Consider the following 17,075-nt stretch of genomic DNA (forward strand, 5'->3'; position numbering starts at 1 on the left):
TTTTAAACCGTCCTTGGATTTTTCAGCGATTATATACTGTGAACAATTAAAACTATTTTTTCAATCTGCAACAAACCAAAATTTTATGTTATTATTATTATTATTATTTTTTTACATCTAAAGGGTTTGGGCATTCCCAGAAAGGGAGAATGACGTTTGAGGTTTCTTCTGAGTTGAAACTTTAGCGGGTAAAGAGGCAAGAGTTCTTCCAACGAACAGCAAAGTCTCACTCCTTATTTTTTTTAAATGTGTATCATTCAACGGCTATCACAACCCGGACACAATAGAATTGCAAAGTAGTAAGATAATTAAGTATATGAAAGAATAATTACTTTCAAGTAAATTTTCTGGAATTTACTTGATCAAGTTATAGTGTGAAATACAAAAGTTTGTTTGTAGTAAATCTAAAACCTAAACGTTGCAATTTATTGTTAGAGGTGGGTACGACAAGTAACATTAGGTTGAAGAACTTTTTGGGAGGAAATAACCAAGTTTAAAATTGACTTCAACATTTAGTGTCACTGCTCTATTTTGCAAAGATGCTAGTTAATTTACTTGATTTTTGTTTTATTGTTTAAAGATAATGTGCACATTGTTCTAGAATTGTATCTGATTACATCATTGCCCTAATCAAACAGCTCTGACGTGAACAATCTTCCTCATAGAGTACATTTTCAGTGGACATGGTTTTAATTATACTTTAGTGGTATCATTTGGAAGTAACGCCACTCTTACTTGAGTACAGTTTTGGGCACACACACCCATCTCTGTTGGGTTTAGTTGCAGTTAAATAATCTCTGTGTTTTGCCTCGTTTCTGTCATGCAGCGCTAGAAAAAACCCCACAACAGTTTGGATGCTCGTGCACTTCCGGGACTTTCGTAATGTCGTGAGCGGGGCGCGTGCACAGCGACCCTCCTCTTTTCAGGCAGAAACCGGTGAATCGGTGAAAGCGGCCAAGCCCTCCCTGCATCTCATTACTGCTTTAAGCTTCTTCTATTTTCCTTTAAACTTGAAGGAATTGACGGCAGAGACGCGGACGGAAGGTGAGACACTCAGAGCGACTGCTTATTTGTTGGTTTGAATCCCTTTAAAACTACATTTCTGTGTTGGTGTGAGAGTGCGGATGGTCATGAAGTGCTGCTGCCCCCCCCACCACACACAATAGAAGTATGTAAGGCATTCTGCACTTGCGCACCTTCTCTTCCTTCCTGCGGTCTGCATTGCTGCGTTAAAGCCTCCTTCCGTGTTATGAAACGAGTAGAAGCGCGCGGCTTTTGTTGTTGTGTGACACCAGCTGCCAGCGGTGACACATCTGCAGGGTTATACGTCCTCGCAGATGAGAAGTTTTCGGTTTAACCTGTCCAGGAAGGTTAAACCGAAACCATATATATATATATATATATATATATATATATATATATATATATATATATACACAGTACAGAGCAAAAGTTTGGACACACCTTTTAATTCAATGAGTTTCCTTTATTCTCATGACTATTGACATTGTAGATTCACACTGAAGGCATCAAAACTATGAATAACACATGTGGAAATATGCACTAAACAAAAAAGTGTAAAACAACTGAAAATACCCCTTATATTCTAGTTTCTTCAAAGTAGCAACCTTTAGCTGTGATTACTGCTTTGCTCACACTCTGCATTTTCTTGATGAGCTTCAAGAGGTCGTCACCTGAAATGGTTTTCACTTCATAGGTCAACCTGCCCTGTCAGGTTAATAAGTGGGATTTCTTGCCTTATAAATAGTCATGAAAATAAAGAAAACCCATTGAATTAGACAGGTGTGTCCAAACTTTTGGTCTTGGACTGAGTGGATCTAGTTTCAGGGAAGTCCAGAGGTGAAAGATCAGGGGGGCTCACAGATGGAGCTGCTCAGTATCACAATGCTGCCCCTGTATTGGAAGCAACCTGCCAAACTACTGGTTTGAAGTCACCACAGCCAGATGGAATTACACACCACTAAGCTCAGCTTTTCCAAAATTAAAGTTGTCCATGAATCAAGTAACCACGTATTCAGAGCGATTCTGCGCCAACAAAGTTGTAGCAGAAACATTTGTTGCAGCTTGGTGGATTTGGACTCAACTTGACATTTGATGCTTGTTGCCTGGTGTCTCACATATTCAGTCTCTTACTTTTACAGTTAGGTGTAGGCCTGGTTTGTAGCATCAAGACTTTAAATGGTTTCAAATGTTATTAAATTAATGGCTGGTCTTTTGAATCCATTTTTTAAAAAATTCTCAGGACTTTAACATATGAAAGAAAACTGTGTAGCTGTGTCTTCAACAGAGATGATCTTGGAGAAAATGAAGAAATAACAAGATTATTTCCAAGTATGTTTCAGATCATATCTCTAACTTTGAAAAGATTCAATAAAATAATAATATTTTCCATCCATCCATCCATTTTCTGTTCACCCTTGTCCCTAATGGGGTCGGGAGGGTTGCTGGTGCCCATCTCCAGCTACGTTCCGGGCGAGAGGCGGGGTACACCCTGGACAGGTCGCCAGTCTGTCGCAGGGCAACACAGAGACATACAGGACAAACAACCATGCACACACACACTCACACCTAGGGAGAATTTAGAGAAACCAATTGACCTGACAGTCATGTTTTTGGACTGTGGGAGGAAGCCGGAGTACCCGGAGAGAACCCACGCATGCACAGGGAGAACATGCAAACTCCATGCAGAAAGACCCCGGCCGGGAATCGAACCCAGGACCTTCTTGCTGCAAGGCAACAGTGCTACCAACTGCGCCACTGTGCAGCTAATAATATTTTATGAATAATAAAAAAAAATATATATATATATATATATATATATATATTGTTTGTAAATAGGATGGAAATAGTATCCAGAGATGAAATTACTTTGGAGATGGAATTTCATCTCCAATGTTTGTCGATTAAGCCGCTTTTCCATGGTGACTAACTGAATAACTAACTCAGCTGCAGTTCACTTTGACCTGCACTCCTGCTTGCAGGAAGTTGATGGATGCTGGTCGGAGCCGTCTGACCACGCTTCAATACGACTGGCAAGTAACAAATTCAGGTTGTAACAACAATATCCTGGTGGCCAGTAAATATGAATCACAAATCTTAAAGTTTACGAAGACTTTTACATAAATGTCTGCATGACGTGAATGTAGTAAAAAATCTGATTTTATTTTTTGTGAGAGAAAAAAAAAAGAGATTACAACAAGAGAAATGCTGTAATAACAGCAAATAATGCAAAACTGGAGAACAGTTGGAGAATGTAGCAAAGTGAGGAAAAGTGGTCAGCATGTCCTCCCATTATACTTTTAGAAACTTTGAAAACCTGCAGAGTGAATTGCTCTGTTGGGGACAAAAATGGAACAATCTGACTTTTATGTATGACAGACTTGATCATTGAGATGCTTTATATGCAAGAGGGGAATTTATTTCTTTTTTCTTCTCTTTTTAATAAGAATATTGTTGCCCAAAAGAGGTTGCTTTGATTTCTATTTAAATCTTTGGGTGTAGTTTCCACCAAATAGGGGTTTCGATGATAAAACTATCTGGCAAAGCATTTCTTTTAATTAGTCGTTTAAGACACATTCAGTTTTTCTTTGGGAAAAACCTCATATGTTACTTTAAAACAAAGCACAATGGACTACATTTTTGAATCAGCTCGCCATCCTGGATAGTTTTAACATATTACCGTTACATGTTTCGTATGCTTCTCGTCCCCTTCTGCAGATTTCAAAGCAGATTGTTTGGCCTCGTGCTAAAACTAGTCTCCTATTGTTTTTCAGATTTTATCAAGGTCAGAAAAAAAACATGGCCTCAACACAGAGAGCTGAGACAGGGAGACCTTTTCCCTGCAGTATTCTTAGTGAACCATAAACAGCCTGAGTGAACCCGTTTAACCCTTTCTGATTGGCTGGACAGCTGCCAGTAACATCCAATTGGCGATCACCTTGGGCAATAGAACGTGATCCTTCCCCTGATGCGTCCAAACCCTTCCCCCATGGAGGTACAAGTATTCACCGGACGATGGGTGAAAAACCACTGTGCAACAAAAATGGTCATTGTTTTCACTGATATTTGAGAACTTTTATTAGTTTTTGAACCAAAGATGAGATCATTTGTTCATGTAGATGTTCTTTTCTTTTCCATCAGCTGAGGTAGGTGGGCTTTACATGTCACACAGCCGGGTTGGGATTGACCCGGGGATTTCTATGTTTAAAAATATCCAAGCCGTTTCAGGTCAACTCTGTTTCCTGATTGAGGTCACTTATTTTTTGCTTGTGTGTGACCTCTGGGTCAGTGAGCTGGAATACAGGCTAATCCATGTGCACTTGGCGAGTATTTAAAGGCTCATAGATAAAATTAGAATAATGGTCTGAGTCATTTAGGGGGGTAATTCCAATACCTTTTTCAACACTGACGCAGATTTCTCAGGGATTATATTAACCAATGTTCATACTATAAACTTATTCAAGTGGTTTACCAAGAGAGTCATATCATATGACCTGTACATTGCTATAAGGCAATAGTCTACAATGTATTTTTAAAGTTTGCTATCGAAATATTAGGTAGATTGGCTCACCTGTGTCCCTTGGAAACATACAGATGTGACATTAAAAAGTATTGAACAACGTGAAGGGTTAAAGTTGTGACTTAAAATCTGCTATTTTTTGAAACACTGCACACTAATCGTGTCTTTTGCAGTTTTCAGGATGTTTTATGTCGTCCCTGGGAAGACAAAATTTTACTTTATATTTTTAGATGTCTAGCTGCACAGTGGCGCAGTTGGTAGAGCTTTTGCCTCTCAGCAAGAAGGTCCTGGGTTCGATTCTTTCTGCATGGAGTTTGCATGTTCTCCCTGTGCATGGTGGGTTTTCTCCGGCTTCCTTCCACAATCCCAAAATATGACTGTAAGGTTAACTGATCTCTCTAAATTTTCCCTAGGTGTGTGTGTGTGCATGCATGTTTGTCCTGTATGTCTCTGTGTTGCCCTGCAACAGACTGGTGACCTGTCCAGAGTGACCCCGCCTCTCGCCTGGAACGTTAGCTGGAGATAGACACCAGCACCTCCTGACCCCACTAAGGGACAATGGTGTAAGAAAATGGATGGATGGATGGATGGATGGATTTTTAGATGTTCTAAATAAAGCATGAGCAACAATAATAAGACATTTAGCAAATCAGTTTCTGTGGAAACAAAATTGATAGTGGTTCAAGAAATCTCTTGATTAGTATTTGTGAAATCTTTTTTCTTCAAACATTTATCTTGCTCACACCGAGGTGAAGGTTTGCACTCTCTGAATGCAGCCTCTCTTTGACCTGTTTGTTTATCCTGTCGGCTTTGGATGAAAGCAACCTGGCTTGATTTGTTAACCCTCTCCCTCCTCACTTACACCACCAGGCTTCAGTACTGTGTAATTGTGTTACACAAGCAAAGCGATTTGATGCAGACATAACTCTGTAAGCCAGTTCCACATAAAAAAAAGTTATACAATATCCATTAGCAGTGTCGTAAAGTGAAGTGTCAGTGGTTTTGTTATTCTTGCAAATTAACTGCTTCAAATGCAAGAGCGGGTCAGCAGACAGTCAGTAGACGTTTTAGTTTGGTACCACCAGAGTGTTCGGCTCAAAGAGTGTTGCATAAGAAAGCCTTTTCATTTCTCTTTTTGTTTTTTTCACAGTGTAATGCAAAATTACTCACCACCTTTACTGTTTTTTTTCTTTTTCATTTATCATGTTGTAATCCCATACTACGGTGAATAGCAAAACGGGTTTATGTGACCAACCAACACTAAGCTGTTTAATTGCAAATCAAAAGAAAAATGATGCATGTTTTTATTTGTATATTTTACTAGTAGGAAGTGTAGTTTGTAAATCGCACACTTGGTTACATTTGTAAAGTGGCTTAGCACCAACGTAAGTCAAGGATCTTTTGTTGTATCCACCTTACAAATCAAAATCAAATCAATAAAATTTTATTTGTATAGCACATTTCAGCAAGAAGGCATTTCAAAGTGTTTTACATCATAAAAAAACACAAAAACACAAATTCATGCAACATAGAATCAACAATCAAAACATTAAGTCAAATGCCATCGTTAAATTCGTAATTGATTATGTTTCAATAGATAGATAGCATTTATTGTCATTGAACAGAATTCAACGAAATTTCCATTGCAGCTCCCGTGCAAAAGGTCAAATATATACAGTATAAATAAGCAAACACACAATAATAATAATAACAATATATACAACTAAATTAACTAAAGGAACTAAAGGCACTCAACCACACCAAAGAAGTAGCAGCAGGTCCAATTATGGCAAAGTACAGATAATGTGACAGTGCAAAGTGCAGAACAATATGGCTGTGTGGGGGTGGGGGATATGTATGTGTGACTGCGAGGTTATGATATGTGTGGGAGGGGGGGGCGGCAGGGAGTAATGGCTCTGATGGCTGTGGGGAAGAAACTGTTTCTCAGTCTATTTGTTGTAGTCCGTATATTCCTGTACCGCTTGCCTGATGGCAGCGGCACAAACAGTCTGTGGCCCGGGTGGCTGGAATCCATCGCTATGGATCCAGCTCTCTTCTTGACCCGGTCTGTGTAAATGGAGTCCAGGTCTGGGAGGGGGCATCCCACAATGCCTTGTGCTGTTCTCACCACCCGTGTCAGTTGTTTCCTCTCCAGTGCTGTGCAGCTACCATACCACACAGTCATGTTGAGGCAGAGGATGCTCTCGATCATCGCCCTGTAAAAGTTCACGAGCAGCCGTGAGGAAAGTCCAGCCCGTCTCAGTTTCCTGAGGAAGAAGAGCCTTTGTTGTGCTTTCTTCACCAGGTGGGAGGTGTTTGTGTTCCAGGAGAAGTCAGACGTGATGTGGAGGCCCAGGAACTTGATGTTGTCCACACGTTCCACCACTTCTCCATCTATGAGAAGGGGAGTGTGATCCGTCCTCCTGGACCTTCTGTAGTCCACAATGACCTCCTTGGTCTTCCCTGTGTTCAGCACCAAGTTGTTGGCTGAACACCACTGAGTGAGCTGCAGAATCTCCTCTCTGTAGTGGGTCTCGTTGTTGTCTGAAATGAGACCCACTACTGTTGTGTCGTCCGCGTACTTCACGACTGTGTTGGTGGGGTGGATGGCCACGCAGTCGTGTGTAAACAGGGTGAAGAGAGCTGGGCTGAGCACACAGCCCTGCGGCGTGCCTGTGTTGAGGACCAGTGGGGACGATGTTGAGCTACTTATTCTCACCACCTGAGGCCTGTTGGTGAGGAAGTCTCTGATCCAGTGGCACAGTGAAGCGGGCAGCCCCACCTCGAGTAGCTTCAGCACCAGCTTGTCTGGGATGACGGTATTAAATGCTGAGCTGAAGTCTACAAATAGCATCCTGACGTAGGTGTTGGGATGCTGCAGATGGGTCAGGGCTGTGTGCAGAGTGATGGAGACAGCATCCTCTGTTGACCGGTTTGCTCTGTAGGCGAACTGAAGGCTGTCCAGGTTTGTGGGGATGAAGTCTCTGATGTACCTCAGAAGAATCCTCTCAAAGCACTTCATGATCACCGGGGTCAGAGCGACGGGCCGGTAATCGTTCAGGCTGGTGATGGACCTCTTCTTTGGTACAGGGATGATGGTGGAAGACTTGAGGCACTCAGGAACCATGGCGAGCTGCAGGGACAGATTGAAAATGTCCAGAAACACTCCTGCCAGCTGGTCGGCGCAGGTTTTCAGCGTCTGGCCTGACACCTTGTCCGGTCCTGGAGCTTTGTGGGTGTTGATCTTCCTCAGGGTGGACGTCACCTGATGCTTCTGTAAGACGAGGGGCTGGTGCTGCTCTTCCAGTTGGGGTAGATGTACGGCTTCTCTGCTGCCCGCCGTGTCAAAGCGGGCAAAGAAACTGTTTAAGGTGTCAGGCAGGGTGGGGTCGCGGCTGGTCAGCTGAGTGCTGTGTTTGTAGTCCGTCATGGTTCTAATGCCTCTCCACATGCTTCGGGGGTTGTTGTTGATGAAATGTTCCTCAATCTGCTGTTTGTACTGGAGCTTGGCCTGCTTAATACCTTTTTTCAGTTCCGACCGGGCCCTGCTATAAGCCAACCTGTCTCCAGACCTGTAGGCAGCATCCCGGGCTTTCAGCAGGGCCCGTACTGTGCTGTCCAGCCATGGTTTCTGGTTTGGAAACACTTTTATGGTCTTAACAGGGAGGAATTCTAAACAAGTGGGTTTTTAGTCAAGATTTAAAGGCACTCAGATTATTACTCTTTGAGACTGAAGCCACAATTACACCTTTGTGTTGCAGCTGTTCAGTCTTTTGCAGTCTCTGACATGTTTGGTCATGCAGCCCCGTCAATTTTCTTTGACGGGGCAGTTTTCTTCTGTCAGAGTGCACGACTAATACCTGTTCTCACAACACTCACCACTATAGTGACTTGGTGACTCCAAGTAATTCTCTACTTGCCCAACCTGTCAGTTTAAATAGTCTTGGTAAGTTTGAGGTTATGATGGATAAATACTCTCCAACAAACCACTGAGGCCTTTACAGCCCAGCTGGATTTATACTGAGGTTAAATAACACAGGTAAATGTTTGCACTGGATTTTATATACTGTAAGGGTCTTGAACTAAAGAGGGTGAATACACATACTGCCACCCTTTTTAAATTATTGTATGACGGTCTTCATATAAGCTCTGATGCCGGGTATTAAGTATTTTCCAGGCACAGGGTGCCATTTTATAGCACAGTCAAGTAACTATGTTATTTTCTGTTGTTGTAAAAATTATATATTTATCAAAAATTAAAAGAAATTTGACTTCACATGATAGCTGTATGAAATTGGTATCTTTCTCTTTAAGAAGCTTTTCTGACGCTCTCTTTCAGGACGTAATCAAACCCATGTTTCTCCGTGATGCTGGTTACAATTGTTCTTAGAAGTGTTGGATCAGTTCCACCAGGTGTTTGCTAATCACAACTGCGGCTACTCTGAGGGAGGTGTGTCAGGAAAAATTGTTGAGTGTCAAGGCGAGGCCCAACAGATTTACTTTCACAAGCAGAGGGCTGTTCTGTGTGGCGGCAGCTCCAAGGTGGAGCTTTGCCACAATACAAGACAAAGAGACTTCAGTTTGTCTTTCAATCTGTTCAATCAGGCTTTTGATGAAAGTTTGATTTCTCTTTAACACAGTGTCACAACTTTACTCATTTAAATCTTTCTCAAAGTTGTGTCTCCCACAAAAGTTTTATTTTTTAACTCCAGTTTAGCTCTTCTGGTATAAAAAAACCAACTCTGAATAGAGGAGAATTTCATCTCTATGTACGCAGTGCTTGTCTTCCTCTCTCTGTTATGGTTTGAGGTTCAAGTACCCAGATTTCTCCACATTTTTAAATAACTCTTTGGGGATTAAATCATAATTAGGTGTTGGTTTGGGACAAATAGAGATAATCTGTCAGCATGTGTCTCTTAATTTGATTCTTATACAAAACTGTCATTTTTAAGAAGCTTTTTTGTATTTGGTGAGACATTGTGTTGACAATTTTACCTTGGAATACGTCTTGTATAATTTATTTTTTATTCTGAGTGATCTCAAAAATCCTTTTGCACACACCTCTTAATCTAGGTGATAAAACAAAACTGTTGACTAATTAATGGCACACATTTGATGCAAATTATTTCTGTGTAATACTGCATCTTTTAACAGCTTGTGAGCATTTATATTTTGTATATAGTCCCACTATAGCTCACCTGAGAAATTGAAGGAGAGGATGGAGAGAGAAACACTCAGATAAAATCAGTTTTTTAGTAGTAAACTAGATTATTAATATTAGCAATTAGGAGAAGATGCTTAAGAGGAAGCCACTGTAAATTTACTGCGCTGCACATCTTCTTCAGCATGAAGCGAAGATGATTTGAACAAAACCATGAAATTAAAACCACCTGATCCTGAAACAAATCATACATCAGATCTCCATTATGTTTCATTGAAAACTTTACCTCTGGGATATATTTAATAGTGGATTTCTCATACAGTACCCATTCTCAACCCATATTTAAGTATAACAGTACAGTACAGCACAGTATTGAATATTACTGTGTTATTAACAAGTATTTCATTGCCTGTCATGAACAGAATAGCTTTCCTGTCTTTCCTTGGGCACATGAAGTTACATAAAGCTGCATGGCAATGAGTCAAGCGGTTTCTGGCTGCTAACAAGCTGTACTGTATGTCTGCTAAAGTTTGCTGTGACCTACTTTGGCAAATCTGAAGTTTAGAGACAGCTTACTGTAAAAGTGTGTTTTATCTAGTCTTGTTTTTTTTCTTATCTGATTGAGTTTTCTACAATTGACTTTTGCAGCAGCTTTTGTGCAAATATGAAAGAGTTTTCTAGTTGCTCTGTTGGATTGACAATGTCTAATCTTTTTAGATCGGCAAATAACACTGTGCTTTAAGGAAAACATTTTAAAAAGGCTTCATCCCTGTTAGTCTGTCAGCACATAAATCAAAATCATATAATTGAAATGTTGAAAAAAGTGACGAAACATCTCACAACATTCTTGTGTTATGTGCTGTAACTCTCACTGTTACATTAAGTTGTGCCATTACACTGTTTAACTCAATTGTGTCAGTCATAGTTAAAATGGAAATACAGCATTGGAATTATTATTATCAACCTCATCATTTTGTCTAGAAGACAACCGAATCTTTAATTCCTTCATCTGAATAATTTGATGTAAAATTTCTAATAAATTCTATTTCTTCAAAATAATTAGCTACTTTGTAATTCTATCTGAATGGCAAATAAACTCTTACACATCGATTAGATCCTTTTATTTCCTCCTAAGTATTCAGACAGGATCTAGTTTCTACGGCTCTGCTCGCTGTGCTTATCTTTTCCCCACCCCACCTACCACGGCCCTTTGACCTCCACTACACCCCACACACAAACACACATCATGCGCTTCACAACGCTGCCCTATCTCAGCAACACAGAGATTCCTCAACTCGCCAGATATAACTTGACCACAACTTGTTTGGTGTCATTTGTTCTTTTGTTTTAATTCTGTTTATTAAGTTTTGCACACAAAACAGTATCTGATGGAATGTCCCACAATCACAAGGACACATCGTGTTGTGGACAGGTACTAATGAAGGCTCAGTTGTGCTCAATATTGAGCATTCAGAGAAATCGCTATGAAGATTTTGGCCGATAACAATATCCGATATCTATATTGTGTTATGCCCGATAATAGATGTCACGCTATACTTGTTCACTACACTTTTGAGACTGTGAAAAAATGACCACACCGTGTACACTGCTTCAGTTAAGGATGCCCACAGTTTTGTGCTTCATTACCGTCACATGACCATACAAACACCACATGGTCATCCATTTGCCCCTCCTTAAACACAAATGATGAAAACAAACATTGGTTGCTAATATCAGCTCAGTTTTACTTTTCAAACCGATACTGTTAAAAAAATCGACTGATATCAATGTTGATGCCAAAATATCATGCATCCCTAACAAAAAACGCCCAAGCCTTGTGTTAAGCCTTGTGTTGGCATTAACACAAGGCTTGGGCGAAATGGCATATGGTCATAAACTCTTTTCTTTCCTATATGTTTTCCTTTATTTCTCCAGTCTGAGTTCTTTTTCACATAAAGAAGCAAAACTTTTCTTTTACGAAAGGCACACACCTTGGTAAAAGCTACTTTAATATGTGTTGCCCTCATTTAATTGTTAGCAGTAGGTCGGAGAAAATCCAATGAGTGAGGCAAGTGTGATTTTCTTTTACAGAAAGGTGAAGCTTTTAAAAGATCCTTAAACTCTTAAAAGCTCTCTGCCTCGCTCTTTATGTTTCTTCCTGGCATGTTTTGCTTTTTCTGTCTTCTCTCCAGCAGTGCCTTCAATCAGTGGGTCATCTTGACCTTTTTCCCCCTCCTTCTGAAGTGATTTTTAAAATGTTTCTCCAACTCGGTTTTTCTCTTTGTGTATTCAGAAAATGTGGTGTGCAGCTGGAGAATAAGTTAAAGAAGAAGCCTTTTAATACAAATACAGATCCGTACACTTTTCTTTAGGGTTCTGAAATGAAGTGTTGGAGTTGATGAGTACAGTTCTCACGTTTTGGTTTATGTAAATTTGCTACCTCACATAAACCATCTCACTTGTTAAAAAGCTTCAGGCATATGGATCATTAGTTTCAGTCTGTACTTTTCCAGAGAAAATCTGAGGATAAACAGACAGAGATATGGCAGCTGCGTTTATAACCTTGGACTGGTCCGACGGGCTTCATGTCAAGGCTCACACATTCATGATCACATGAGTTCAGCTGGTCATGATTGCGCTCCAAATGAAATGCTTGTCCATATGTCGAAGCCTGTTGCCGTTATAACCTTTAAACTTTGGTACAACTTCCTATAAAACTCAGTTTATTTTCATTGTACAGTAACTTTTGATCATCTAATCAGTTCTAATGTGTTGTTTTTCTACATATAACATTGAGCTAGATTTCCTATAATCTGGAAGCTTGTTAACAATTGAAGCCATCTAAAGGTCAAAATAGCATGTGTTGAAGTTTACACATAAACAACTATCCAGCGTTCATTTTACTTACTATCTATTTACTTCACTATCTCCAACAGTGATAGTAAACAGAGCAAGAGTCTCGGGACTAGAAATTGGCAATTTACCAGTATCTTGGCATACCAGTTTTAACAGTTAGCATTAGCAAAATCACTAATCATTAACCGTTCTAACAAGTTTTAAGTTTCTCCAGTCTACAGACGAGAGCATATTTCTCCGTATACTTCCAAATATCAGATGAATTGTCGATACGTTGAAGAATAAAAAAAGAAATAGTACGACTTGAGAAATTTCACCTCACTTCTCAAGTGGTTGAATTCAGTAATTGTAGCAATAACTAGCAATTGAATTGTGATTTGATGTGAAAAACCAAACAAAAAAGAAAAATGAAGTATGGCTACACAGACCAACTCTTAACTGTACCTTCTAAATTATAGACAATAAAACATAAATTTACCATTTAAAATGTGTGTCATTCATCACTTTTATTCAGGTAACACTGTTTTAAGTTGGGCTAACAGTAGCATGTCTGACTGCAGCCATACTTCTGTGTTTCAGGCGCATGCAGTGTGGCCATGCTGAGAGAGCAGCCGGCGTGGGGTTAGGATGTCTGACGATGAAGAGGAACAGCTGAACCAGAGGAAGAGTGAAAGAGAGATCTGCTTCATCAGTGATGACAATAGAGATTATGGAAGTGATGAAGAATGGTTTCATGGTGAGTTAATATGATAGGTTAATCTGATCTCATCTTATGTGTCCACTGTCCATAAGTGTACTCACAACTAAGTAAGAGGGAGGAATAAATTAACTGAGAGCTACGTTTTTAGGCGGACCAGAGTTTGCTTTTTTGGTCTTCATCAGAGTTCATTTGGTCAGTCACACCTCCCAAACGAACCTGACTTTCTAGGCAGACCAGAGTTTGATTAAAGCAGACTATACAGGGCTGGTGTGAATGCACCCTAAGTCTTCATGGCATTAATGATTTAAGAGGTTTAATCGCTCTTGTTTGCAGACTGTGGAGACCTTTGGGCCTCTGATCATTATGAGTCACTATTAGATAACCCTTCTAAATTTACAGATTACTTGTATTTTTCCACCCTGGCTGTACAGACCTGTGAACATCTCAAGTACTCCTAACAAACCTCCTGTTTCTCACTGTTCTCTCTCTCTCACATGCAAACAGAGCAGCATGCATGCTCACACACAGAGACCGTACATTTTGTCCTCATTAAATCTTACAGCTGTACTCTGCAACATGTCAAGTTGCTTTGGTGGACGCTGCAGAATTCCATTGACCCTGAAACTGTCACTGCATGAAAGTGGGATTTTCGTCAACTATTGACTTCTAGCACTGCCGTGCGCTTAGATATTGAGGGCTATCGGCAAGAGTTTTTTGTCAAAATGGGAAATTGTAGGGAACTGCGGAGAATTGTCAAAAACTGTGTTGCCCTATCACCCCCTCCCCTTGGGCCTAGGTGAGGCTTTCATATTTAAAAGACAATGCTGGGAGCCACGCAAATGCAAATCAACTCTTGAGCACCGGCCTTTCTGACTGTCGTTCCTGTTGTAGTTCACCCATTTTCCCTTCTGTGCACCACTCAGGTCTGTTTACCAGTTCCAGGACCCGACCAAAACCCCTCAGTGTTATTACCTTGAGAAATAATGAGATTTGTTTAAGTATAAAACAGGCATTAATGCCGAAAATGTTCTAATGTTACAAGTCATACAAATGAAACAAATACAGAGTGACATTCACCATCCAGCGTTTGGCCACACTTTGCTCACCTTAGGGATGTAACCAAGTGTGCAAAGTAAAATTTTTAGGGTAAATTTGATGATACATTGTCAACATTGCATGTTTGTCACGCTCATCCAAGATTGTGTGGTGGAATGCAGACAGAGCCACTGCTGTGCACATTTCCAAGGGAAGTGTTTCTGCCGACATGAAAGCACTGCGCTTTACATAAAGCACATCAGTTGTGTCATAAGGGACAAAGTTCCAATCATTTGCACATGTAAAATATTGGTCAATATTTTATATTGGTCAATATAAAAAATATAGTACCAATAGGCACATGTTCATGGCATACTAAGTTGTTGTTGACTCTTCTGAAATCGCCTCCTAATCTGGACTTTGTGATTAAACGTTTTCAGTATTTAATCACAAATACTGAAATAATAGCTCAAAAAAGCCCGTGTTCCAACATTTACTCCTTCAAATGGAGATGTAAATACATGTTGGTGTTGCAGTGCAATGGGCCAAACAGTTTAATACATTTTGAGAAGTCTGTAGGGATTGTTCAGTTATATAAGTATGCCATGAAGAAGTATGATTGGAGAAAGAATATTCAAACAATGATCTATTTTATCCATTAAAATATATCTTGCAGGTGTTTAAGTTTTGGTTTAATTGATAATATAAAACCAGAATATACAGGATTACATACAATAGACTTTGTTGGACGTGATCTTACTTTGACATTCCACCCAGCTACAGATTTATCATTGCATAACCTAATCAAAAATAATAATAAAAAAACATGTTCCACAGTGGTTCGTTGTGCAAAAAATATTTTTGTGAACAATATTCAAACTAAATGTTACTCTGCACTGATTGTTTTAAAGACCCGGAGGCAGGTCATATTGGAGTATGTATGATGATTATGAGATGTGATCATGATTATAAGGAAGCATTGATAATCAAGTTCTTGAATTTTCCAGCTTGATGTTTGGGCTTACGAAGCATTTGTATCACACTTTGTATAATTGTCCCAGTCCAAGAGCAGAAATGTGTAACAGATATAGTTTTTAGTTTAAAGATTTAAATTTTAATGATTGGGAAAAAATAAATAGTCATAAGTGATGCAAAAAAGGCTGTATTCACAACTAACTAATTGTTTTTATTGAAAATTACAAGCAGCTGTTGTAGAAAATGTATAAAAACCATTTCATGGTGAGGCACCAATGGAGGTACAGTTCCATGCTCAAGTATGCCTATTGTACACCTTGAACTTTTATGTGGACTTTTGAAGACAAACCAATAAAAAATAAATCTATATCAAGCATCTCAAAGACCGTTCCCATCCATCCCTTTAAATAGAAAGAGTTTAGACCCGATGAATGCTTATGTCTACCAATTTCTGAATATAACCAGCAAAGGAATGTGATTTCAGCTTCAAGAAGAAACCTAAAAGTACTGTCTTCATTGTGAAACACTGTGGTGGCAGCAATATATGGAGGTTCGTCCACAGCAAGAACAGAGAAGCTAGTCAGATTTGATGGAAATATGGAAGGAGCTAAATGCAGAGCAATGCCAGAAAAAAAACAGTTATTTGCTGAAAAAGACTTGAGACTGGGAAAGGTTCACCTTCCAGAAGACAGGTTCGACTATTTTAAAAAGACTGACATCCAACTGTTTGATCTAAAATGCCATGTTTCCGTGTGACTTCCTGTTTAGGCTTGTTTGTATTTTGCTCCCTTCAACTAAGCAAGCCTGTTCAGAGGACATTTTATGGGGTTTCCTCAGTGTGTGTCGAAAGGGGAGGATCTATATGCTCGTCTTCCTTGCTTTGCAAGTCTATTTTATTCCGGTGACATCATCCGCCCCCCGCAGTCTCTTACGTCTGTCCCATGGTTGCTATGACAACTGTCACCAGGATGCCAACTCCCTTCATGGCAGTAACTTCCTCCTGGTTAAATGTCCCCATTTCTATCTTTTTTCCCATGTTTTCTTCTTTTATTCACCTTTAAACATGATGTTCTCCAAACTCATCACCATACATTTGTCTTCATGCTCCCAATGATTGCTTTGCCATTTTTTGATCGCTAAACTTAACTTGCTGGGATTTCCAGCTCTCCTACTGTCCCTCAGTTTTATCTTTGTTTAATTTGCATACAAACATTGTTAACAAAAAAAAAGGATTACATTTGAGAAAGGGTAGGGTATGCAAACCTAAGAAGTTCAAACCACTGGGCTAAAATGTTGCATCCTTACACAAAATTGCTAAAACACCTCCCTACAGATTATTTCTGTATGACTTCATTGTTCTCTGCAGCATTTCTATAAAACACACTGAATGAGTTTTAAATAAAACTGGAAAAAAAACATCAGTTTTTAAATTCAATGAATATGTTTTTTCCCACAGAGATTTTGTTGTCATGGTTATTACTGACACAGAAATTTACCAGCTGTAAATACCCACATGTTAGGGCCATTCACTTCCTACAAAGTTGCATGCAATATGAAATGGTCTTGAACAATAAGCTTTCAAGGATGTCTGAAGGTCTTCAACTATTGTTTTTTTGTGTGGTTGTCATCGTTTTGACTGCCTATTTTTCTTTATTGGAGTAGTATAAGGCACATGCATATCTGATTTATGTGAAAAAGCTGTTTCACCACAGAAAATGTAAACAAAATTAAAGACTCTGAGGTGAACCAGATAACATCTTCCAAATAAGGAATATTTGCAGGACAGATTTAACATTTTAATGGCATCT

The 17,075-nt window shown here is 39.5% G+C and overlaps 1 protein-coding gene across 3 annotated transcripts in view; it reads left to right on the plus strand.

The window, feature by feature from the left end:
* Positions 1-918: 918 nt before the first annotated feature.
* LOC114141555 (helicase ARIP4-like) overlaps positions 919-17,075 on the plus strand; it is a 58,333-nt gene continuing 42,176 nt past the window's right edge. For all 3 annotated transcript variants that reach the window (XM_028012139.1, XM_028012149.1, XM_028012166.1), the window contains exons 1-2: positions 919-1,044; positions 13,137-13,293. In XM_028012139.1, the coding sequence (XP_027867940.1) occupies positions 13,185-13,293 (109 nt within the window). In that variant the 5' untranslated portion in view covers positions 919-1,044; positions 13,137-13,184. The remainder of the gene's footprint in view (positions 1,045-13,136; positions 13,294-17,075) is intronic.

This window comes from Xiphophorus couchianus, chromosome 1, assembly GCF_001444195.1.
Source record: "Xiphophorus couchianus chromosome 1, X_couchianus-1.0, whole genome shotgun sequence".
Lineage (NCBI taxonomy): Eukaryota > Metazoa > Chordata > Actinopteri > Cyprinodontiformes > Poeciliidae > Xiphophorus > Xiphophorus couchianus.